The 25,648-nt window shown below is 37.6% G+C and overlaps 1 protein-coding gene across 6 annotated transcripts in view; it reads right to left on the reverse strand.

Moving 5' to 3' along the window:
• Nucleotides 1–25,648, reverse strand: part of MTMR8 (myotubularin related protein 8) — a 242,315-nt gene that overhangs the window by 162,620 nt on the left and 54,047 nt on the right. For 4 of the 6 annotated variants that reach the window (XM_060407418.1, XM_060407422.1, XM_012106577.5 and 1 more), the window contains exons 7-12: nt 19,120–19,252; nt 17,700–17,809; nt 8,693–8,818; nt 7,781–7,830; nt 3,388–3,588; nt 833–961 (exon numbers count right to left, since the gene is read on the reverse strand). In XM_060407418.1, coding sequence (XP_060263401.1) covers nt 833–961; nt 3,388–3,588; nt 7,781–7,830; nt 8,693–8,818; nt 17,700–17,809; nt 19,120–19,252 — 749 coding nt within the window. The remainder of the gene's footprint in view (nt 1–832; nt 962–3,387; nt 3,589–7,780; nt 7,831–8,692; nt 8,819–17,699; nt 17,810–19,119; nt 19,253–25,648) is intronic. The other 2 variants (XM_060407420.1, XM_060407421.1) reach the window with 1 other exon arrangement.

The raw sequence follows: 25,648 nt of genomic DNA on the forward strand, positions 1-25,648 counted from the left end.
TAACATATAATCATTTGCATCTCAACATGATTCAGAAAAAAACATTTGATATAATCTAAAATACTTTCATCATAAAAACACTCAACAAACTAGGAACAGAACAGAATGTCCTAAACATGATAAAGGTCATTTGTAAAATAAAACAAAACTATAACATACTCAATGGAGAAAGACTGAAAGACTTCCCCCTAAGATAAGGAACAGTATAAGAATGCTTGCTTTCACTACTTCTATTCAGCACTGGAAGTTCTACATAAGGCAAGAAAATAAAAGGCATCCAAATTGAAAAGGAATAATTAAAACAATATCTATTCAGAAATGACATAATCTTACACATATAAAATCCTACAGAATATACAAAATAAACCATTAGACTTAATAAATGCATTCAGTTCTGTCTTGTACTCATTGAATTGTGGTCAGTGAGCATGGCACCCTGTACTTAACACTTTGTGGGGAAAGTAGAACAAACTATATCAGCACATTCTCTTTCTCTGTTTTTCCTTCTCTTTGTGGGGGAAAGGGGTAAGAAAGAAGAGAAATACGTAAGGAAAGACTAAAAGGAATGAAACAACCTACATCTTGACTGGTTGTACTATTATAAATAAACAATTGTTTCTTGTTTATTTCCCTAAGCAAGTAACTACAAAGCCCTGAAAACCAATGGGAGTGTGGTCTTGCTTTCAGAGGCAGCAAGGAATGGGTAATCTGGGAGAGAATGTCCTACTCTATAGCTTGGGTTATGGAGATGATGTCAGTTATACAAGGAGAGGCAAAGAAGCTGAGGCCTTGGGGCTTGCTGTAAGAAAGGATGAACAGCTTAGGAACTTACTGAATGTTGTAGGGCACAGTACTAGGATTGAGTACCCCATACATAGTGAAGCCTTTATAGAGAGGGTTCCTGAAGTCTGGTTTCCTCTGAACCAAGAAAGGCCACACTGAATGGGTTTTCTCATATATTCTGTAAGAAAAGAAAAACAAGCCAAAAAATTAAAAGCAGCAAGCAGGTAACATCAACAGATTTGCTGAACTTGACAATCATCTAAATTCTATTAACAAGTAACCTAAGACAGAAGGCTAGGATATGATACAAGGAAAATAAAAAAAAAAATGGTAATGAAGAATGATAGAGTAACAAATTATCTGGGCTTCAACTTATCCATTTTTAAAGAGATTAGAAAGAGTTCCACACTGAAGAACCACATGTGCCGAGTATATATGCAGACACTCTGTCTCTGCCACAGATTGGTGATGTAATCTTAGGGATGCCCCTAGCCCTTTCTGGGCCTACTTTCTCATTTGTATAATGTGATCTTTAAGGTCTCTTCCAAATCTTGGATTTTATGAATAACCTTTCCAGTTTTTAAAAATACTAGAATTCCTTTTAAAAATCTGGTAAATTAACAGACAAGAGGTGAATTTCTGGCTTTTCTATATTTTATTTCAAGCCAGCTTCTCCTCCACTCAGAAGGTATAAGACAGTGAAAGACAATTTAGCAATTTATATTAGCAAATATTTGTGAGTTGTCTAGGTGAGCAGCACTGATTGTGATATTTATATTACAAGACTGATTCTTCTTATCCCTTAGCTGAGTCCCTGGGGAGTGACTTAGTTAACACAAAAAAGCATGGAATTCATTGTCCCCAATGAAAGCTGCTGTGTATCCATGCATGGGAAGTTCATTTGCTCATACAGTGTCAAAGAAAGCTCTAGGAGGACAACAAAGAGAAGTGATACGGGATATATGACGTAAAAATTGTAGTCTTATAACTTTTAGAATCCTCAGACCATTTCAATGAGGCCAAAGGAACTGTATATGCATCTTTCTTATTTGTTGTTGGTTGATAAAAGAAAAAAAAATCTTACAGAGGTAACTTAAATAGTATTTGTTAAGTATTTACTATGTGTCAAACACTGTCCCAGACTCTACTTAAAATACTCTATTAAATTTCATAATAAAACCTTGTGAGATATTTTATTCCCAAAATAATAATGAGAAAATGAGACAAAAATTAATTTGCAAAAGTCACACAGCTAGTAGGTGACAAAGCCAAAATCTGAACCCAGGTCTCTCGGATCCTAGAATCCATGTCTTTTCTTTCATGGATGAATGATATGTCTGCTTGTTTTATATAATAACTATTAAAGCATATGTTAAAATTTTCAACTTTCATACTTTTACATGGAGATTCAGATTTGTGTGAGGAATGGGTTGGGGATATATTAGCCTCATTTTAAGAGGGTGGAGAAAAAGTATATGGAAAAGATCTCTGATTTTAGTGCTAGAAAAGCAGGTCAGAGACAGAACAAATGTGTTTATAAGCATTTGGGAAGAGGGTAAGAAAGTTTTAGTTGCAAAATGAAATAGAAATGTGCACAGAAGCTACTAAGTAACTACAGATTTTGAAGCAGCAAAGTTCACCACTGTTCTCAGTGTTGACAAGAAAACAGAATTAGAGATATCATCTGACTTATCCAGGATATATCATAGCAGGGCCTGAGAACTTGAGCTAACTGCTACTCAGCTAACAACTCTGAAACAAGAGTGGATTGTGAGATAGTCACTTCGCCTCTCTGTTCTTTTTCTCTCACTCTAAAACAAGGAGAATGCTATTCCCAGAAATTCTGTCTTGTCAACTTCAAAAATTATTTACATTTTATACATTGTGAGGATGTTAGAGTTTAAGTCTGGTACCAATTCAAGTGCCTATAGGAGCTGGGGAAGTAACATACGAAGTGAGCTGAGAATAAACAACAGAAAGTAGTGAGAATTGTGGCAGACAAGAGTGAGCTTGCTTCATTCAAATGGAGCAGTCTATTATTCAGCTCCAGCTGATTATTGCCATTAGAAAATGCAGGTCCAGTACTGCCAGAGTTCCTGATTTTGCAGAATATCTTGCCACAATGGCTTTTTGATTTTGGAAAAAATCCTAAAACAACTGGATTTTATGTGAAATATCATGATACTCAAATACTGACTACTAATTAACAGTTTAAAAAATACTCTACAGATGAAACAGAATATACCTGTTAAGCCAGACTTGGCCTATGACCTGCTATTTAGTGATCTTAGACACAAATGATAAAGGACAGTAGCTAATGACTACTCATACACTCATTCCTTATAAAACCCTTGCACATCCATTGCTTTATTGATTCCTCATGATAGATCTGAAAATTATATATTATTAACCCTATTTCACAGATAAAGATTCTGAGGTTTTGAGGAATACCAATAAAATTCCAAGTGTTTTATGCTTCAAAAATTATTTTTATAGTTGTCATCTCCTCCCCTTTTGTGAACTGCTGTCCCAAATTCAGGGTGACTGGTAAATTTATACTGATCTTCTCTCCCTATTCAGTGTTTTCTCACAAACTGAATTCACCTCAGATCATCTCGATCCTTCTGGCAGTTTCCAAGGAAGTTCCCAAACTGGCAGGAGAAAACATGGTCATGAATTTCCAGCAGGAAATTTTCATTAAATTCAAAGGCACATGGAAATTGTTCCATTAATTGCCAGATACAGTCTAGGAACTGTGTGAAAATAGGGGATACTTCTTTAGAGTCCCCATCCAGGTGGCCACACCTAAGAGATACAAATAAAGGTAAAGAAAGACAATGATTAACATCAGGGATTACACTGTTTGGAACAGGCTATAGCAAGGTCACCTTCAGTTTCTGTGTTGGAATTGGTAAGGAAATATCTAATGCCTAAATAACACTTAGAATCTCAAAGTTCATTAACCCCAGTGGATCTTTTCGCCACCAGCAACTTTCACTATTATCCAGATCATAAACCCTTTGGTCATCTATTCTATTTCCTTTTATATCCTCTACAATAGAACTTTCTACAATGATTGAAATGTTCCATATTTGTGCTGTCCAATACGGCAGTCACTATTAAGCACTTTAAATGTAGCTAATATGACTAAGGAACTGAATTTTCAATTATATTTAATTTTAATTAATTTAACAGCTATATTTAGCTTCATGTGAGCAAGGAGATCCAACCAATCCATTCTGAAGGAGATCAGCCCTGGGATTTCTTTTGGAAGGAATGATGCTAAAGCTGAAACTCCAGTACTTTGGCCACCTCATGCAAAGAGTTGACTCATTGGAAAAGACTCTGATGCTGGGAGGGATTGGGGGCAAGAGGAGAAGGGGACAACAGAGGATGAGCTGGTTGGATCTCCTTGCTGTCCAAGGGACTCTCAAGAGTCTTCTCCAACACCACAGTTCAAAAGCATCAGTTCTTCAGCGTTCAGCATTCTTTACAGTCCAACTCTCATATCCATACATGATTACTGGAAAACCCACAGCTTTGACTATATATGCAACTTTGTTGGCAAAGTAATGTTTCTGCTTTTTAATATGCTGTTTATGTTGGTCATAGATTTTCTTCTATGGATCAAGGATTTAATTTTCTTCTTAAAGGAGCAAGTATCTTTTAATTTCCTGGCTTCAGTCACCATCTGCAGTGATTTTGGAGCCCAAGAAAAAAAAGTCTCCCACTGTTTCTATTCTTTCTCCATCTATACGCCGTGAAGTGATGGGACCAGACACCATGGTCTTAGTTTTTCACATGTTGAGTTATAAGACAGTTTTTTCACTGTCTTCTTTCATTTTCATCAAGAGCCTCTTTAGTTCCTCTTTGCTTTCTGCTGTAAGGGTGGTTCTTGATTATACCTCAAGCTAAATGTTTTCATTTGGATGGAAGTCTATATCCCTCTTTTCTCCTAAGGAGTCATTCTACAAAACATCCACTATTTATTTCAAATCTTTAATCTTCTCTAAAATTTATTTATTTTTAATTGAATAACAGCTGCTTTACAGTATTGTATTGGGCTTCTGCCATACATCAATATGAATAACAACTGCTTTACAGTATTGTATTGGGCTTCTGCCATACATCAATATGGATCAGGCATGGGTATACATATGCCCCCTCCTTCTTGAACCTCCCTCCCACCTCCCACCCATCCCACCACTCTAGGTTGTTACAGAGCCCCAATTTGAGTTCTCTGAGTCATATAGCTAATTCCCATTGGCTATCTATTTTAAATTCCTATTGGCTATCCATGGAGTCAAAAAGAATCGGCAATGACTGAGCAACTGAACTGATCTATTTTACATATGGTAGTATAATATATGTTTCCATGTTACTCTCTTCTTTCATCCCACCCTCTCCTTTCCCACCCCACCCAATGTCCATAAGTCTGTTCTCTACGTCTGCATTTCTTTTCCTTCCCTGCAAATAGGTTCATCAGTACCACCTTTCTAGATTCCATATATATATATATATGATAATATATGACATTCGTTTTTCTCTTTCTGACTTACTTAACTCTGTATAATAGGCTCTAGGTTCATCCACCTCATTAGAACTGACTCAAATGTGTTTTTTAATGGCTGAGTAATATTCCATTGTAAATACACACCACAGCTTCTTTATCCATTCATCTGTCAATGGACATCTAGGTTGCTCCATATCCTACCTATTGTAAATGGTGCTGCAATGAATAATGGGGTACATATGACTTTTTCAATTTTGGTTTCCTCAGGGTATATGCTTAGCAGTGAGATTGCTGGGTCATATGGTAGTTTTATGCCTAGTTTTGTAAGGAATCTCCATACTGTCTTCTATAGTGATCGTATCAAATTACTTTCCTACCAACTTTGCAAGAGGGTTCTCTTTTCTCCATATCCTCTCCAGCATTTATTGTTCGTAGATTTTTTTGATGATGGCCATCTGACCAGTGTGAGGCAATATCTTATTATAGTTTTGATTTACACAATCTTCTTTTTTAAACCTTTTTTTGCATGAAAGATTCTTTAAATCTATAGTGCTTTGTAATTTTCACAAGTTTCAGACACATGATTTCATATAATTTCATAACCCTCTTAAAAAATTTCCTACCTACGGCTGACACTGAAGATGATGAGCCCATCAGTTTGCTTATTTAACAATCATCCATTAAACTTTGTTAACTTTTTGAGTCTTTCCTTTACCTTTCCTACCTACTCCTCTCTTTACCCCTCTTCCCTAGTTTCTTCCTAACCACTACTTTGTTCTCTACATTTGTGAGTCTACTAGTTCTTTGTTACATTCACTAGTTTGTTGTACTTTTTAGATTCCATTTATAAGTGATATCATACAGTATTTGTATTTCTCTGTATGACTCATTTCACTTAGGATAATGCCCTCCAAAGTCCATCCATGATGCTGCAAATGACAAAGTTTCACTCCTTTTTTTATGGCTGAGTAGTATTCCACTGTATATCTATCTATATATACAACGTCCTTTTTATCCACTCATCTATTGATGGACACTTAGGTTGCTTCCACAACTTGGCAACTGTAAATAACGCTGCTATGAACATGGGGGTGCACTGTATTTTTCTAAATTAACGTTTTTGTTTTTTCTCAGATATATACCCAAAAAGAAACTCAAAAAGAAACACAACAAATACTGGCCAAGGATATGAAGAAAAAGGAACCATCCTACTTGTTTGTGGGAATATAAAATGGTGTAGCCAGAGTGAAAAATAGTCTGGAGATGTCTCAAAACCTAAAAATAGATCAACCTCCTCTTCTTAATGTTCTAAAATACCACCAGTTCTAGGAATTTTCCTTTGCCCAGAATGGGTAAGGTTCCCTTGTAGCAGTTATCATGCTGTGTGTGTGTTAAGTCACTTCAGTTGTGTCTGACTCTTTGTGACCATATGAACTGTAGCTCACTAGGCTCCTCTGTCCATGGGATTCTCCAGGCAAGAATATTGGAGTGGTTGCCATTCCCTCCTCCAGGAGATCTTCCCAACCCAGGGACCTAAACCTTATCTTTTACATCTCCTGTATTGTCCAGCAGGTCTTTTACCACTAGCGCTACCTGGGAAGCCCATGTCATATTATACTGTCATCACTGATGTTATTTTCTATAAAAGAAGGGACAGCAAACACATCTGGTCCAATACAGTCCCCTCAAAACCTGGCATATTGCCTGGACCAAAGTTTGTTGACAAAACAAGAACAAACAGATGGACCCAAATAGCTAGAGAGTGGTAATCAAAAGAAATTAAATGTATACACACAAATGTGGGATAATAAGACTTAAACAGCAACCTCCTTGAGGGAAAAACTCATATTTTATGTGCCTTTATCAACTTGGTGTCTCACATAGTTTACAGCATATTGTTAGGTATTTGGTAAACATTTGTTATTCTCATAACACACAAAGTCTCAGTAAGGCTATTTGGCTTATAGCAGCACTAGATCACTAAATAAATATAAGTCCTTGCATCCATCTCTTACCAAAGAACAAAAATATGCAAATGCCTTTTTTCTTATAAAAGATTAAAAGTTGCATTGCATTAGATATTACTCCCTCTACCTGAATGCTCACTATTCTCTCTAGCAAACTCCTATTCATTCCCTAAAATTCATCCTTAAAAATTGCCTATTCCTGGAAGCCTATCTTGTGTTCTTCAAACACAGTTAAGTTCTTTTTCCTCTGTGGCCTATGATGTTTAGTCTTCCTTGAAATATTTAATGATTTGATATAATCATTTGTTTCACTTTGAAGGCAGATATGACAGTCTAGTTACCACTGTGTCCCTAGATCCTTAGCATTATTTATGGAATATGTGTTTCTTGATGAAAAGAGATTTATGCCATGTTCAACTTATTCTTCCTTCTTAGACAAGAACATATCAGGGTATTGATAAATCTCACCCTACTGAATTCTCCTTAGCCTCCACCTTTAAAATGAGGATATTTTTACCTTTGGGAGAACTTGTGGCCCATGGATATCCATTCTTTCTCTATCAGGATCTTCATTTTATAGAAAAAGAAAACTTTGCATTAGAAAAATCATAAAATTAATTAATCATACCTATAACATACCAAAACGCTTTGCTAAAGTGGACTTCATACAAATTTGTGTTGAATGATCATAAAGTTAATTTCCCAAATGATAAATAAGTAATTTGGATTTCCTTTAAAGGCCTATAAAGGTTATCTTCAAATTTCAAAGCTCTCAGGAGAAATCATTCTGGATTTGTACTGTCACTTTTTTTTTTGTTTTTTGGCTTTTACATAATGTGTGACAGGCTATATGAGTCATAACTAAACTTTGATAAACATATTAAATTCAACCTATGAAGGAACAGGAATCCAAAGGCAGTATTTGAGTTTGTACTAAGAACAAATCTTGGTATAAATGCATTTCAACCATTAAAAAAAAAAAATAAAGCATTTCCAAAAGAAAAATGAGGATAAACTCCTACTGTAAGTTCTGTTTCATAGAAAGACAAAGTAAGAAGTGTTGGATTCAGCACCAGAAAACAAACATCAGTCTGACATCAAGACGGCTGACAATGAAGATGATGAGCCCATCAGTTTGCTTATTTAACAATCATCCATTAAACTTTGTTAACTTTTTGAGTCTTTCCTTTACCTTACACCAACCAGCCTATTATATCCAACTTATCTTCTGATGGGTAAGGAACTATGTTGAGTGTGCAATGGAAAGTATGTAGATTGTAAATGCCTATTTTAGTAAAAGAAGCTAAACTGAAAATGAGTTGTTTTTGTAGACTTCTTTCTTATAGAAAACAAGTCGGTTGAGAGTTATATTTGATCTATTCATAATTGCCCACTTGAGCAAGGTAAAATCCAATCACTGCTCTCTTACCATGAGTCCTTTGAATGTCCTATAAAATGGATCTAGGAGGATGCTGGCCACAGAGCAGACTTGTGCTGTGCGGTCCCACCCATCAGAACAATGGACTAAGACATTGGTCTTTTCTATCTTCACTGCCTGTAAAGACAAGAGGCAAAAAGTAGCATAAACAACTTTTACATAGCATGCCAGGTTAATTATATACAGTTACCATCAATACAGCAGAGAACTTAGTCTTAACTGGGCTACATTAATTTCTTCTCATAATATTGGTATCCTATATGAGGAATGACCCTGGAAAAGGAAATGGCAACCCACTCCACTATTCTCTGTCCATAGGATTGCCTGGAGAATCAGAGGAGCCTGATAGGCTATAGTTCATAGTGTTGCAAAGAGTAAGACACAACTGAGCACACACACATGGGGAATGAAAAAGAAAATAAAACATTGTAACAAAATCAACACACAGAAATCCCTTGTATTCCTATACACTAATAATGAGAAAATAGATAAAGAAATTAGGGAAACAATTCCATTCACCACTGCAATGAAAAAAATAAAATACTTAGGAATATATCTACTTAAAGAAACTAAAGATCTATATATAGAAAACTATAAAACACTGGTGAAAGAAATCAAAGAGGACACTAATAGATGGAGAACTATACCATGTTCATGGATTGGAAAAATCAATATAGTGAAAATGAGTATACTACCCAAAGCAATCTACAGATTCAATGCAATCTCTATCAAGCTACCAATAGTATTTTTCACAGAGCTAGAACAAATAATTTCACAGTTTGTATGGAAATACAAAAAACCTCGAACAGCCAAAGCAATCTTAAGAAGAATGGGACTGGAGGAATCAACCTGCCTGACTTCAGGCTCTACTACAAAGCCACAGTTATCAAGTCATCAAGACAGTATGGTACTGGCACAAAGACAGAAATATAGATCAATGGAACAAAATAGAAAGCCCAGAGATAAATCCACACACCTATGGACACCTTATCTTCAACAAAGGAGGCAAGAATATACAATGGAGAAAAGACAATCTCTTTAACAAGTAGTGCTGGGAAAACTGGTCAACCACTTGTAAAAGAATGAAACTAGAACACTTTCTAACACCATATACAAAAATAAACTTAAAATGGGTTAAAGATCAAATGTAAGACCAGAAAATATAAAACTCCTAAAGGAGAACATAGGTAAAACACTCTCCGACATAAATCACAGTAGGATCCTCTATGATCCACCTCCCAGAATACTGGAAATAAAAGCAAAAATAAACAAATGGGATCTGATTAAAAGTAAAAGCTTCTGCACAACACAGGAAAATATAAGCAAGGTGAAAAGACAGCCTTCAGAATGGGAGAAAATAATAGCAAATGAAGCAACTGACAAACAACTAATCTCAAAAATATACAAGCAACTCCCACAGCTCAATTCCAGAAAAATAAATGACCCAATCATAAAATGGGCCAAAGAACTAAATAGACAGTTCTCCAAAGAAGACACACAGATGGCTAACAAATACATGAAAAGATGCTCAACATCACTCATTATCAGAGAAATGCAAATCAAAACCACAATGAGGTACCATTTCATACCGGTCAGAATGGCTGCTATCCAAAAGTCTACAAGCAATAAATGCTGGAGAGGGTGTGGAGAAAAGAGAACCCTCTTACACTGTTGGTGGGAATGCAAACTAGTACAGCCACTATGGAGAACAGTGTGAAGATTCCTTAAAAAACTGGACATAGAACTGCCTTATGACTCAGCAATCCCACTGCTGGGCATATGCACTAAGGAAACCAGAATTGAAAAAGACACGTCTGCCCCAATGCTCATTACAGCACTGTTTATATTAGCCAGGACATGGAAGCAATCTAGATGTCCATCAGCAGATGAATGGATAAGAAAGCTGTGGTACATATACACAATGGAGTATTACTCAGCCATTAAAAAGAATACATTTGAATCAGTTCTAATGAGGTTGATGAAACTGGAGCCGATTATACAGAGTGAAGTAAGCCAGAAAGAAAAACACCAATACAGTATACTAACACATATATATGGAATTTAGAAAGATGGTAACAATAACCCTGTATGCAAGACAGCAAAAGAGACAAAGATGTATAGAACAGTCTTTTGGACTCTGTGGGAGAGGGAGAGGGTGGGATGATTTGGGAGAATGGCATTGAAACATGTATAATATCATATAAGAAACGAATCGTCAGTCTAGTTTTGATGCAGGATACAGGATACTTGGGGCTGGTGCACTGGGATGACCAAGAGGGATCTTATGGGGAGGGAAGAAGGAGGGGGGTTCAGGATTGGGAACATGTGTACACCTGTGGTGGATTCATGTTGATGTGTGGCAAAACCAATACAATATTATAAAGTAAAAAATAAATAAATAAAACCCAAAACACACATGATATGGGTAAAAAGAAAAACAAAGGTAGATGTACATTTATAAAACTTCTGAAGAAGACATGGATCAATTATTATAGCGAGGAGTGGGCAAGAGGAAGAATTCATGCTCAAAAACTGGACAGTTCTGCATCTCAGTCCCAGACCTGACAGTAATTTGCTTCAGAATCTTTAGCCACTTAGTCTTACTAATATAAATACTTTTAACTTAAGGTGGAGAGGTTTACCTGTCTTAGGTAAGTTTCTATATAATCAGAATGATGTAAAAATATGGGCAGTTACTCCACCTGGGCAATTTTGGCAATGGGATCTATTCAGCATTCACTTATTCATTCTAGCACTTAATTATGTATCCCTCTATGTCATGTATATGCTCAGGATTAGAGATACAAAGATGAGACTCAGTTTCTGCTTTCAATGAGCAAACTATTCAGGATTAGCAAAGGTAATAAATACAATGCAGTGGAAAAACTGATGCTATAGCGTAATGTAGCCTTTTGTAGGAGCCAGGGAAGCTTGAGCCTTGAAGAAAATGTAGGATTTTTTCAGGTGAGGAAGAAGAACAGCATTTATTCACGCATTCATTCATCTACTCACCTAGCTAGTAACTACTGAGTGACTATACAAGATGCATTATAGTGTGTACTGGGAATACAAAAAAGACAAACATTTAAATGAATGACTACAAACCAATGATAACTAAAACAATGAAAGGTAACACCAGATACAACAAAGGCATATAATAACTAAAGAAGAGGAGACAACTAAAGTTGGCCTTGTCAGATGAGTAGACATTTGTCAGATAGACCAGGAGGAATGGATATTCCAGGCAGGGGGCATAATCTGACAATATTTACAAAGGCAAGGAGGCATGGCATAGGTGAGGAATTATTAACTAGCTTGGTGGTTGAGGCTACACTAGAAGTGAGGGAGTGAGGAGAGACAAGTCTGGCCAGGAGGGTAAGGTTCAGATTGACAAGTGTGCACTTTATCTGGTGGCGATAGGGAGTTGCTGGAGTGTTAAAAGCATAGAAGTACCATGATCAGATGTATTCACTATGGTGACAAAAAGGAGAATAAGAGGGCATAAGTTTGGATTTAGAAAGATCAGTCAAAGAGCCACTAAAATTGTGAAAGGCAATAAGCACCTGAATAAAGGTAGTAGCAGTGGGGCTGAAAAGGAGAAGAGAGAGGTTAAGAAAAAAAGTTTAATAGGACATAGTGTGAGAATAGATGTGGGATGAAGGAGAGGGAAAAGTCAAAAATGACTCTTAAATGTGTCATTTAGTAATAAATAAGTGAATGACAATACCATTAGCCTGAACAGTAAACACAGAGGAAGAAAGAAGTTTTAGCTAGTGTTCAGAGTAGGTAAGATTTCATTTGAGGCCATGGAGATTCTGAGGTAGTTGGGGGATGCCCAGTGGGGCATTCAGTGGACAACTGTATATGTGGGTCTGAAGTTCAGGAGAACGAGGAAACTGAGCCAGAGTATAGATGTGACCACAATATGAATAGAGATCGTAAGTGAAACTGCATGACTGGTGCTGTCCACGCAGAGACCACAGTGGGAAAAGGAAAGACCTTAAAAAGCAGTAACTTTTAAGGGGAAAGTAGAGGAAAGAGAAAGCTATTAAAGGAGTCAGCTTGTGAAAAAGCCTGAAAGGTAGAAAAAGAACCAGGAAACAGTAGTTGGATTAAGGCCAGGACTACAAAAATGGTTCAAAGAGAATGGGGATAACAATGCCAAATGTAGCAGAGTGGTGAAAACAGAACAAAGGTTAGAGTGACCTTGAGATTGACAAGTTAGGGATCATTAGAGACCTCAGCAAGAAGAGTACTAATGGTATGGAAGGAAACTGGATTATAGTGAACTCCAGAGTGAAGGGATGTGAGGAAGTGCAAATAAGGAAGGTCAATTACTTTCAAGAAAGCTCTAAGCAAGAGGAAAGAGAACAGTAAATAGAAGATAAGAAAAATTCTTTTCTTAGGAATAAGAAAGTATTAAGTTGACTTCCCTGGTGGCCAAGTGGTTAAGAATCCACCTGCCAATGCAGAGGACATGGGTTCAATCCCTGGTCTGGGAAGATTCCACATGCTATGGGGCAACAAAGCCTGTGTTTCACAACTACTGAAGCCTGTGTGTGTGCCCTAGAGCCTGTTCTGCACAAGAGAAGTCACCACAATGAGAAGCCCATGCACTGCAACTAGAGAGTAGTCCCCTCTCACTGCAACTAGAGAAAGTCCTCACAGCAACAAAGACCCAGTGTAGCTCCCCCCACCAAAAAAAAAGTGCCGAGCATATTTCTGAGGGATGAAACCATTGAAAGGAAAAGATTAAAAATGTAAGAGAGGTGGGAAAAAGAAAATATAGGGGGAAAAGTTTCCTTGAAGAAGGAGGGGATGGAATTAAGAATATAGGTATGAAGCACCATTTCCTCTAAGATAGCAAGGAAGGAGAAAAAATAGTTGTGTGGGAAGATGAGAGATTACCTTTATTTTTCTATAAAGATGGAGACAAGTCTGAATATGTGCTTGCTGCTGCTGCTAAGTCGCTTCAGTCATGTCCAACTCTGTGCGACCCCATAGATGGCAGCCCGCCAGGCTCCCCCGTCCCTGGGATTCTCCAGGCAAGAATACTGGAGTGGGTTGCCATTTCCTTCTCCAATGCATGAAAGCGAAAAGTGAAAGTGAAGTCGCTCAGTTGTGTCCGACTCTTAGTGACCCCATGGACTGCAGCCCACCAGGCTCCTCCATCCATGGGATTTTCCAGGCAAGAGTACTGAAGTGGGGTGCCATTGCCTTCTCCAGAATATGTGCTTATAGAGAGGAAAGTAACAGTGTTATAGCCAGCTTGAAAGTAAAATACATATTAGAAATATCTGCTTGGTGGAACAGGGCTGGGACCCAACCAATATTATAAACCATAAACTCAATACCAATTAACATGGCTATGGGATTTATTCCTTTGTAGCACTGTTTAGTAGTCAGGATATAAAAGCAGAGAAAGCAGAGAATGAATGAGATTAGCAGGGTAGATAGAATGGAAGGATAAAGAGGCAAGGTGGAATGGATGAGGTGCTACACCACTAGGTCTTGGCTCCATAGGGAAGAAAGTAGGAAAAGGTGGAAAAAATGGAGTTAAAAGTGCAGAGGTCTTTATGGGACAGAAAAATCAGGTTAGCTGGAGTAAAAGTGTGAGAACTGGAGTATAGAAGTTCAAAGAACGATCAGTGCTGACTGTTTTATAGGTTTGTACATGGACATTCAAATCTCCCAGGATTGAGAGGAAGAATCAGGATAGAAAGGAAGTCACCTGCCTAAAATGGTTTCCAAAGTACTTAGAGAAAAGAGAGCCACTAGGAGAGGTATAGAGCAGCACAGCTAATTGAAACAGACCTAAAAGGAGGAAGTAGTTTTGTAAAAAGCAAGGGGAATATTGAACCTGCCATGAACTGTGAGGTTCAGGGGTGTGGGAAAATGAGTAACCTCTGTAATAGACGGTACCAAAAAAAATGATATTCCTAGAAAAATAGTTAGGTTGCAAGACAAGAGTTACAGAAATCTGGAAAAAAGTTCTCAACCTTTTAAACTTCCCAGTTAACCAAATACCTCAGGTAGTATTAGAGGCCTAATAGTAGCAGCTACACTCTTTCCTTAGGGCTTGACATGGAGTGAAAAGTCACTGGTAGACAGGAAAAGATGTCCAATTTCACCAATGATTAAAGAAGTGCAAATCAAAACAGGACATATCAAACGAGCAAAAATTTAAAAGACTGATGATAACCATTGCTGGCTATATAGAGAGAGGCATTGTTGGTGGGAATGGAAACTGGTGTAACCTAGTTTAAGGACAATTTGGCCACATCTAGTAAAATTCACTTTTAAGAATGCTGACACATATAAAGAAATACGTTCAAGGCTATTTGATGCAACAATGTCTGCATTTGTAAAAAATGTGAATAACTGAATTGTCTGTTAACAGGGACCAATATTTTAAGCCAGAGGCTACAAATCTCATCTCCAAATGAGAAAATGGCAGAAGAGAGGTGAAAAGTGATTCTCTCCTTTCTTCACTTCTACCAAATAATAGGGGTGGGGTGAAGAGAGCATGTTCTCATGTAGGAATATGTAAACAAAATTTCAAAATGAGAAAATGTACACTCCAAATTTCTTTTTTTAATATCACCTAATAAATGAAATTCAAATATTCACTTAATGGAATATTATATAGCCACTGAAAAAAAAATGAGGTAGTACTGATTGAACTGACCTAGAAAATATTTATCATATATTAAGTATAAAAAGTTGCAGAAAAATATACACAACATAATCTTACTTTTACAAAGTAGTAATAATAATATATATAGTGTTATAATTCTTTACCAAGGGAGATATCAGAGAAGCCCTATATATAATTATATATGCTGAAAATCTAGACCTGTACTGTGCCATATGGTAGTCACTAGCCGCAAGTGGCTATTTAAACTGATCAAAATAAATTTATATAAAAAAAGAATCTAAAAAAAAATTTAAACTCCTTACTCTCACTAGCCACGTTTCAAGTATGCAACTGCCACATGTGGCTAGTGGCTATTGTATTAGTACAGATCCAGAACATTTCCAACATCACATGAATTGGGCAGCACCCTCTCACTCAGTCATGTCCAACTCTTTATGACTCCAAGGTCCTCTGTCCATGGAATATTCCAGGCAAGAATACTGGAGTGGGTTGCCATTTCCTGCTCCAGGGGATCTTCTCAACCCAGGGATCGAACACAGGTCTCCTGCAATGCAGGCAGATTCTTTATCTTCTGAGCCACAAAGGAAGCCATCAACACAGGAAGTTCAAATAGTGCTGATCTAGAGGCATACATTAAACTATTAATAGTGATGTATATGTTGTGGGGGATAACTACAGGGAATATATACATTTTATGTTATATACTTCTGAATTGTTTACTTCTACAATGTACATATACTTCTGAATTATTTACTTCTACAATGTACATGTATAATTTTTATAGTGAGAAAAATAAATAAAGATAATGAGAGACAAAGAGAGAGGGAGGGATACTATAGGGTTTTTGAGAACAAAAAGATTTCATGATTGCCAGGGTCTTATGGGCAATGGGGAGTCATTGGAGGATTTTGAGTTTAAAGTGACATTATCATATTTGCTCAAGAAAGATGACTTTAGTATTAATTTGGTGGCCAAACTGGGGAGCAACTACTAGAGACAAGTAAACCAGTCAGAAAGTTATTATAGTACTTAAGGCAGAGGCTGGAAAGAAAGGATAGATTTGAGAAACACTTGAGGATAGCTCATAGGATGAGGCAATTACCAGATGGAGGGGAACAGAGAAAATTCAAGGCTGACTTTTTCAAGCTGGGGATATATAGGTGCTTGTGGAGATGGGAAACACAGGATAATTGTACAAACACGAGCCTATTTTTTTTTCATCCATTCATTTTAATTTACAAATGTTTATGAGGTTGTACTATCTACCAAATCTATTCCCTTCTCCATTCTCACTCTCTTTGGTCTCATGAAGTCAGTTTCAGAAAGGAAATACAAATATATGGGTATAGTACATGCAAAAAAGGAACAGTATAAAGAATAGCTAGAATAATGGGTTTGAAATGACCTAGGGGGGTCACACAGTAAGCACTAATAATATATTATAATGAAAAATGTAAGCAGTAGGACTGGGTAATTGAAAAACATTAGGGCTAGATATTTAAGATAGTTAAATACATACACTCTTTTAAAAACCTTTTAAGGCAGAGGCTATAAATCTCATCTTCAACTGAGAAAATGTCAAAAGAGTGGTGAAAGTGATTCTCTCCTTTTCTTCACTTGTACCAAATAATTGGGGTGGGGTGAAGAGCTCATGTAGGAATATATAAACAAAATTTCAAAATGAGAAAATGTACACTCCAAATTTCTTCTTTTTTTTAACATCACCTAATAAATGATACAGAAGCCAGGGTTCTGAAGGTCAGAAAGTGACTCAGCATAAATGAGTGATGAAGTCTGCTTAGACTGTATTAAGAGGCAGACCTATACAAAGACATCAGAAAGGTCAGCTTTATACTCAGAGCTCTGAAAACCCATAGAAACAAACTGCATTTATTTTATACCCAGTCTTACTTCCACTTGGTACCTTAGAATCAACACAAAAATACATCAGAGTATTTGAGTTGGAAGGACCATGAGATATTATTTAAGAGTTTTTAACCAGAGATCTGAGGTCTCTGAAATTAAGGTCTATATTCTGTATGCATAGCCATACGTACATTTTTCCAGGGGAGAGGGTCAATCATATTGTCAAAGAGTTCAGCTTCAGTACCCCCCTCCCAGAGAAAAGTTATGTCATTAGATTCTAGTCTAACCACCTTGTTTTACAGAGGATCAAACTTAGAGAAGGAAAGAGATTTGCCAAGGGCACACATTAAATTAGTGGTAGACTTAAATCTAGAAACCAGGTGTCTTTTTCTTATATTCTTTCCATGATACACTGCTACTTTAAGAGATCCCATAATTAAGTCAGTGCAAGTTCTTAAAAGTCCTGATTATTACCTTTGCAATGAAAATTCCAGCATCCATAATAGCTTTAATGTGTCTCAACCACCCTGAGCTCTCCAGGCCGCTAAGAAATTCACTCATTGTTGGAGTTTTCAATTCACAAACTAAGGTAGAAAAGGAAGCAGAAATTGAAATTCACAATTACCTCAGTTTATTCAACACGCAAGGGGACAAAGTGGATTCCCATTTTGTAAATGAGGAAGCTGAGGCACAGAAAGTTTAAATAATTAGTTGGAAATCACACAGTGAATCAGGGACAGTACTAGAGCTAGAGTCTACCATATCTCCTAGTTTGGGTTTCTGCTTTCTCAAGTCCATAGAATCCACCCCCAAGACCACAGAAATTTCTAAAGAAGAGAGACCAAAGACTGAGTTAGTATCCATAGGAAAATATTCACATCTCCTGCTATTAGAAAACACATTTGATTCCCATTTTAACTCCTCCTACTCATCCTAACTCTGTAGCCCTTAACATCTGTCTACTTCCACATCACCACCTACTCCCTTGCAGTTATGTGCTGTCTCAACAGTTGAAAAAATTATGTTAATTTTCATGCATTTTGCACTGGGCAATCTTTTGCCTCAAAAAAAATCTGCAAAAGGTTCTCTTCTCCTACTATGTAATATTCTGGGACAAAAAAGAAAGGAGGAAGAGACCTAAGGAAGAGGAATACTAATACCCTAAAAGGGCTGCAGACTAGGAGACAAGATCTGATAAGGGTCGTGTGAAGGAGAGGTCCTGACAGACAGTATAAGTAAAAAATTGAGGAGAGGAAGAACAAGTTCACTTAAGGAGGGCAGGTTTTCCCTAATGTGTGCCTGAGATGACATATCACATCATGGAATCCTGGATAGTGGCTTTGGGAGAAATGTTCTAGACTCAAGAGTCCTGTGAGGCCTGATCTCACCTTGCCCCCATTCTGATCCCAATTATTTTGCAGCTATGACAGATGACCCAAACTGCCTTATAACAGTTTTATTCCTTTGAAGTCTAAATTCACCCCCTTTATCAGCACAGTGATGAAACTGGACTGACTCTTTACAGCAGATTAAATGAGGAAGATGAAATAAATCCCAAATTCACTTATATTTGTGTTGATCTACCCACCTCTACATAGCAATCTCTATAATTTTATACAGATATATTATTTCCATAAATTATTTCCAATTAAACCCAGATGGACTCCACAGAGTTATGAAACTAAATACTGCAGTTCCTTTGTCAGACCAACACTGCTATAATTCAGTACTAGGTATGCAAACTGGATTCATAATATAGTCAAAAATCTTATCACCTATTGATTCTGCTCTGCTGGTTGCTTTTATATTTTACCCCAAAATCAGACATACTTTTTCCTTATGTAATTATGCAATGTGTTTAGCCTCTGGCCTAGCCCAGGTGAAATCCCTGTACCTTCCAAGAGTTTCTGCAGGCTGTTCCGCATCACATGGATGTTCTCAATGCTCATGAACCTGAAGCGAATGTTGGCATAGTTGTCTTCATTTTCATACCCCTTCCCAGCCGCTCGGTTGGCCAAGGCATTTAACTGCAATATTGAGAACATAAGAAAGCAGATAGAGCAGATGATGAAAGAACATGGTTTGTCAATCTCAATGCTTCATTCTAAACAGTTTTAAATCTTACCCATTTAAAACTGAAGTCAGATAAGATACAGCACATTCTGGAATGAAGAGAATTTCATTGGCATTTAGATAAGGTATTTTAAGTAACAGAATAGTACAGGTAAAGATAAGGAGATTTAGTATTTTTATTTTATTATTAAAACCCAGCTTAAGAGATTGATTGAAGGATATGGCAGCTATGAGGATGTCTGATCTGAAGAACTAAAATAATAATTTTGAGTTTCCTATCACAAACAAATGTTTTCTCACCTGAAAGGGTTTTATATTGAGAAAAGAAGTCTTTATAATTGAGAAGTTCAAAAGTATTTATAACTGAGAAGCTCTAGAAAGAAGTCTAAGAACTTCAGGGCCTGTTAATTATAAAGAACTACTGTAGAAAAATGTCTAAAACATGACTTCATGAGATACATGACTTTCACTCATTGATAAAATTGAAATGGAGCTACCAAGGGCCATTTTAACACTATATTCAGCTGTTATAATCAGAACACTTGCAGGTCATATGAAGAACGTTGGGTGGGGTAGAGAGTAAATGGGACTTGCAGAGAGGAGACATTAATCAAAAAACTATAAAACAGCCAAAATACCTTCTATAATGATAACCATCTTACTAATGTTGTCTGGGCTTATTTTCTAGTCTCCCATTACTGTGCATTTTAGAAGGTAGGAGGAGCATGTATATGGATAGAGTATAGTTTCTGTAGTAATAAAATTTTAACAATGCTATTGAAATAATAGCATTTAAGAATTTAAAATAATAGCATTTAAAATTTAAGAATGCTATTGAAACCTCAAAAACACAAACTATTGACATTAACACATGCAGGAAAAAAATCTAGAAGTTAACATATTCTACCTAGAATGCAAGATATTTTTTAAAGGGAAAGACAATGGTAATTCTGACTTCTTATCACACAATGTCACTGAGCTTTCATTAAATTAATGACAAATATCAAAGGGACACCTCAGGAGGTGTAAGCAACAACCACCTAGTAACAAGAAAGTTTATGATTGAAGGATGCATCCAAAAATTAAACAATAATTATAGCAGTCCCTACCCAAGTTTGGGCAGCAGCAGAAAGGCCAGCTACTACAGATACCTAGCTACATCATACCACTACACACTCTCTGGGAATAGGTCTGGCATATCTGAGAAACTGCTATATATAAGCAGCCTGATGTTCAAGTAGGAAAGAATATATAATATTTGCTGAGCCCCCAGTATGTGTATACTAGATACTGTGCTAGATCCTTCACATATATTATCTCATTTAATCCTCAACAAGAACCACTAAAGATAGGTACTTTTATTATCCTCATAAGAAGATGAGTTCAGAGATGTGAACCAGTTTCAACCAGAATCATATGGATAAAAGCTGAAGGCAAGGTCTGAACCCAGATTTGATCAACTCATAAGGATGGAACTTTGTCACTACAATACAGTTTCTAATAAAAGCATCGATCTAGCCATCCAGAAGAGGAGTGTTGCTAGATATTTGTATGTCCTCTGAGAGAGGAAAAATGGACCTATTAAAACGGACTTTTGAGGAACTCCCCTGGTATTCCAGTGGCTAAGACTCCATGCTCCCGAGGCAGGGGGCCCAGATTCAATCCCAGGTCAAGGAACTAGATTCCACATGCCACAGCTAATAATTTTCATGCCACAACTAAAGATTCCTGGAGAAGGAAATGGCAACCCACTTCAGTATTCTTGAATGGAAAATCCTATGGACTGAGGAGCCTGCAAGGTTACAGTCCAGGGGGTCAGAAAGAGTCGGGCATGACTGAGAACACACACACACACACACACACACACACACACACACTAAAGATTCCACATGTATCAACAAAGGTCGAAGGTCCCACGTGCCACAACTAAGACTTGGTACAGCAAAATAAATAAATAAAATACACTTAAAAAAAGATGGACTTTTTGATCTTTCATTTGGACAAAGGGCACCAATTCTTTAGTTTTTCAAAAGCTTGGTACTTCTCTTTACCATTTTTAAGATTAATAATGGTGAAAGACACAGATTTGATTAAATTCTTTCTAATCCCTGAATGTCAAATGCAGTTTTAGTTGAAGCAAGACAGCAAACTTCTGAGAAACTGAAGGATGATTGTTGTTGTTCAGTTGCCCAGTCATGTCCCACTCTTTGCTATGCCAGGCCTCCCTATTCCTCACTATCTCCCAGAGTTTGCCCAAGTTCATGTCTATTGCATCAGTGATGCCATCCAGCCATCTCATCCTCTGATGCCCTCTTATCCTTCTGCCTTCAATCCTTCCCACCATCAGGAACTTTTCCAATGAGTTGGCTGCTTGCATCAGGTGATCAAAACACTGGAGCTTAAGCTTCAGTATCAGTCCTTCCAATGAGTATTCAGGGTTGATTTCTGTCAAGATTGACTGGTTTGATCACCTTGCTGGCCAAGAGACTCTCAGGAGTCTTTTCCAGCACCACAGTTTGGAGGCATAAATTCTTTGGCACTCTGCCTTCTTTAGGGTCTAGCTCTAACACCTGTACCTGACCACAAGGAAGATCATAGCCTTGACTATACGAACGTTTGTTGACAAAGTGATGTCTGCTTTTTAATACACTGTCTAGGTTTGTCATCACCTTCCTGCCAAGAAGCAATCATCTTCTGATTTCATGGCTGCAGTGACCATTCACAGGGATTTTAGACCCCAAGAAAAGGAAACTTGTCACTGCTTCCACCTTTTCCCCTTCTACATGCCATGAAGTAATGGACATCAATATCTTAGGAATCAGTGAACTAAAATGGATGGGAATGGACAAATTTAACTCAGATGAACATTGTATCTATTACTGTGAGCAAGAATCCCATAGAAGAAATGGAGTAGCCCTCAAAATCAACAAAAGAGTCTGAAATGCAGTAGTTGGGGGCAACCTCAAAAATGACAGAATGATCTGTTCGTTTCCAAGACAAGTCATTCAACATCACAGTAATTCAAGTCTATGCCCCTACCACCTATGCTGAAGAAGTTTAAGTTGAACAGTTCCATGAAGACATAGAAGACCTCCTAGAACTAACACCAAAAAAGAAGAAGAAGAAGAAGAAGAAGAAGAAGAAGAAGAAGAAGAAGAAGAAGAAGAAGAAGAAGAAGAAGAAGAAGCAGCAGCAGCAGCAGCAGCAGCAGCAGCTCTATTCATTACTGGGGATTGGAATTCAAAAGTAGGAAATCAAAAGATGCCTGGAGTAACAGGCAAGTTTGGCCTTGGATAACAAAATGAAACATGGCAAGACTAACTGAATTATGAAAAGAGAATGCACTGGTCATAGTAAACACCCTCTTTCAACAACATAAGAGATGACTTTACACATGGACATAACCAAATGGTCAATACTGAAATCAACTTGATTATATTCTTTGTAGCTGAAGATGGAAAAGCTGTACACAGTGAGCAAAAACAAGTACTGGAGCTGACTGTGGCTTAGATCATCAGCTTCTCATAGCAAAATTCAGGCCTAAATTAAAGAAAGAGGGGGAAAGCAACAGGCCAGCCAGGTATGACTTAAATCACATCCCCTATGCATATGGAGTGGAGGTGATGAATAGATTCAAGGGATTAGATCTAGCAAACAATGTACCTGAAGAAATATGGACAGAGGTCTGTAATACTGTACAGGAGGCAGTATAAAACTATCCCAAAGAAAAAGAAAACCAAGAAAGCAAAGTGGTTATCTGAGGAGGCTTTACAAATAGCTGAAGAAAGAAGAGACATGAAAAGCAAGGGAGAAAGGGAAAGGCACATCCAACTAAACACAGAGTTCCAAAGAATAGCAAGGAGAGACAAGAAGACCTTTTTCAATGAGCAAAGCATAAAAACAGAGGAAAATAACAGAAGAGGAAAGACTAGAGATCCCTTCAGGAAATATCAAGGGAATAGTTTGCCCAAAGATGGGCACAATAAAGGATAGAAACGGTAGAGAACTAGTAGATGCTGAAGTGATCAAGAAGAGATGGAAAGAATACACAGAAGAACTGTACAAAAAAGATCTTAATGAACCGGATTTCTATGATTTTGTGGTCAGTCACCCAGAGCCAGACATTCTGGAGTTCATATGAAGTCAAATGGGCCTCAGGAAGCACTGCTGTTAATAAAGCTAGTGGATGTGATAGAATTCCAGTAGAGCTATTTAAAAACCTTAAAGAATGATGCCGAAAAGGTGTTGCACTCCAAACGTCAGCAGATCTGGAAGACCCAGCAGTGGCCACAGGACTGGAAAAGGTCAATCCTCATCCTAATTTCCAAGAAAGGTAGTACTAAAGAATGTTCAAACCATCAGACAATTGCACTCATCTCCCATTCTAATAAGGTCATGCTTAAAATTTTGCATGCTAGGCTTCAGCATTATGTGAACTAAGAACTTCCAGCTGTCCAAGTAGGGTTTAAAAAAGGCAGAGGAACCAGAGATCAAACTGCCAACATTCATTGGATCATAGAGAAGGCAAGAGAATTCCAGAGAAACATCTACTTCTGTTTCATTGACTATGCTAAAGCCTTTGACTGTGTGGATCATAACAAACTGTGGAAAGCTCTTAAAGTATACTAGATCATCTTACCTGTCTTAAAGTATACCAGACCATCTTACCTGTCTCCCGAGAAACCTGTATGTGGGTCAAGAAGCAACAGTTAGAAGCCTGTATGCAACAACCAATTGGTTCAAGACTGAAATGGGAGTTCAATAGGGCTGTCTGCTGTCACCCTGTTAGTTTAACCTATATGCTGAGCACATCATGAGAAATGCCAGGCTAAATGAGTTACAAGCTGGAATCAAGATAGGTGGGGGAAACATCAACAACCTCAGATATGTGGATGACATCACTCTAATGGCAGAAAGAAAAGAGAAACTAAAGAGCCTCATGATGAGGGTAAAGGAGGAGAGTGAAAGAGTCACTTTGAAACTAAAAAAAAAAACTAAGATCATGGCATCTGGCCCCATTACTTCAAATAGAGGGAGGAAAAGTGTTCTTGATCTCTTCTGCTTCTACTATAGGTCTCTACACTTTCTATCCTTTATTGTGGCCATCTTTGGGGCAAACTGTTCCATTGACATTTCCAATTCTCCTGAAGAGATCTCTAGTCTTTCCCCTTCTGTAGTTTTCCTCTACTTTTATGTATTGTTCATTGAAGAACACCTTCTTGTCTATCCTTGTTATTCTTTGGAACTCTGGATTTAGTTGGATGTATCTTTCCCTTTCTCCCATACTTTTCACTTCTCTTCTTTCTTCAGCTATTCGTAAATCCTCCTTAGATAACCACTTTGCCTTCTTTCTTTCCTTTTACTTTGGGGAAGTTTTGATCACTGCCTCCTGTAGAGTATTACAGACCTCTGTCCGTAGTTCTTCAGGTACACTGTCTACTAGATCTAATCCCTTGAATCTATTCATCACCTTTACTGCACATTCATAGGGGATGTGGTTTAAGTCATGCCTGGCTGGTCTAGTGGTTTTCCACACTTTCAATAATTTAAGCCTGAATTTTGCTATGAGAAGCTGATGATCTGAGCCACAGTCAGTGCCAGTACTTGTTTTTGCTAACTGTACACAGCTTCTCCATCTTTAGCTACAAAGAATGTAATCAATTTGATTTTAGAATTGAACATTTGGTTATGTTCATGTGTAAAGTCATCTCTTGCATTGTTGGAAAAGGGTGTTTTCTATGACCAGTCCATTCTCTTTGCAGAACTCAGTTAGCCCATACCCTGCTTCATTTTGTACTCCAAGGACGGTATATGAACAAAATCAGAAATTATTTTCTCTACTGAGCCCAGTGAGTCAGAGATCGCAAAAAATGGACACACATCTGTCTAAAGCCACAGTGCGGTTTCAACCACATGCTCAACTCTGCAGTCACAACCCCTGGCTTAGGCTTCTATCTAAATCAGGGACTTAGCAATCACTAGTTAGCAATGAAACTGCCTAGTCAGCCACATTCCACGTATCAAATTATAAGCAAAACTATTTTGTTCTGTGGCTGTGTGTGAAAAGAAAAGACTTTAAGGGAACCTGAAAGATGGTGGAGGAGCAGGTAGACGTGGAGTACATCTCTCTCCACAGATGCATCAGGAATACACCTTCAGATACAAAAATGCATGGAGAACACCAGCTGAGAGTGGACAGAAGCTCCTGACCAGTGGAAAAGAATAAATAGAACCAAGCAAAACTCGGCAGTATGAAGGGACGAGGGAGAAAAACAGGAGTGTTACTAGGACTCAACCTGTCCTTGGCAGGTGGGGGAACTGAAGCAGGGGTCTGATCCCCACAACAGGGT

Source organism: Ovis aries, chromosome X, assembly GCF_016772045.2.
Source record: "Ovis aries strain OAR_USU_Benz2616 breed Rambouillet chromosome X, ARS-UI_Ramb_v3.0, whole genome shotgun sequence".
NCBI classification, from domain to species: Eukaryota; Metazoa; Chordata; class Mammalia; order Artiodactyla; family Bovidae; genus Ovis; species Ovis aries.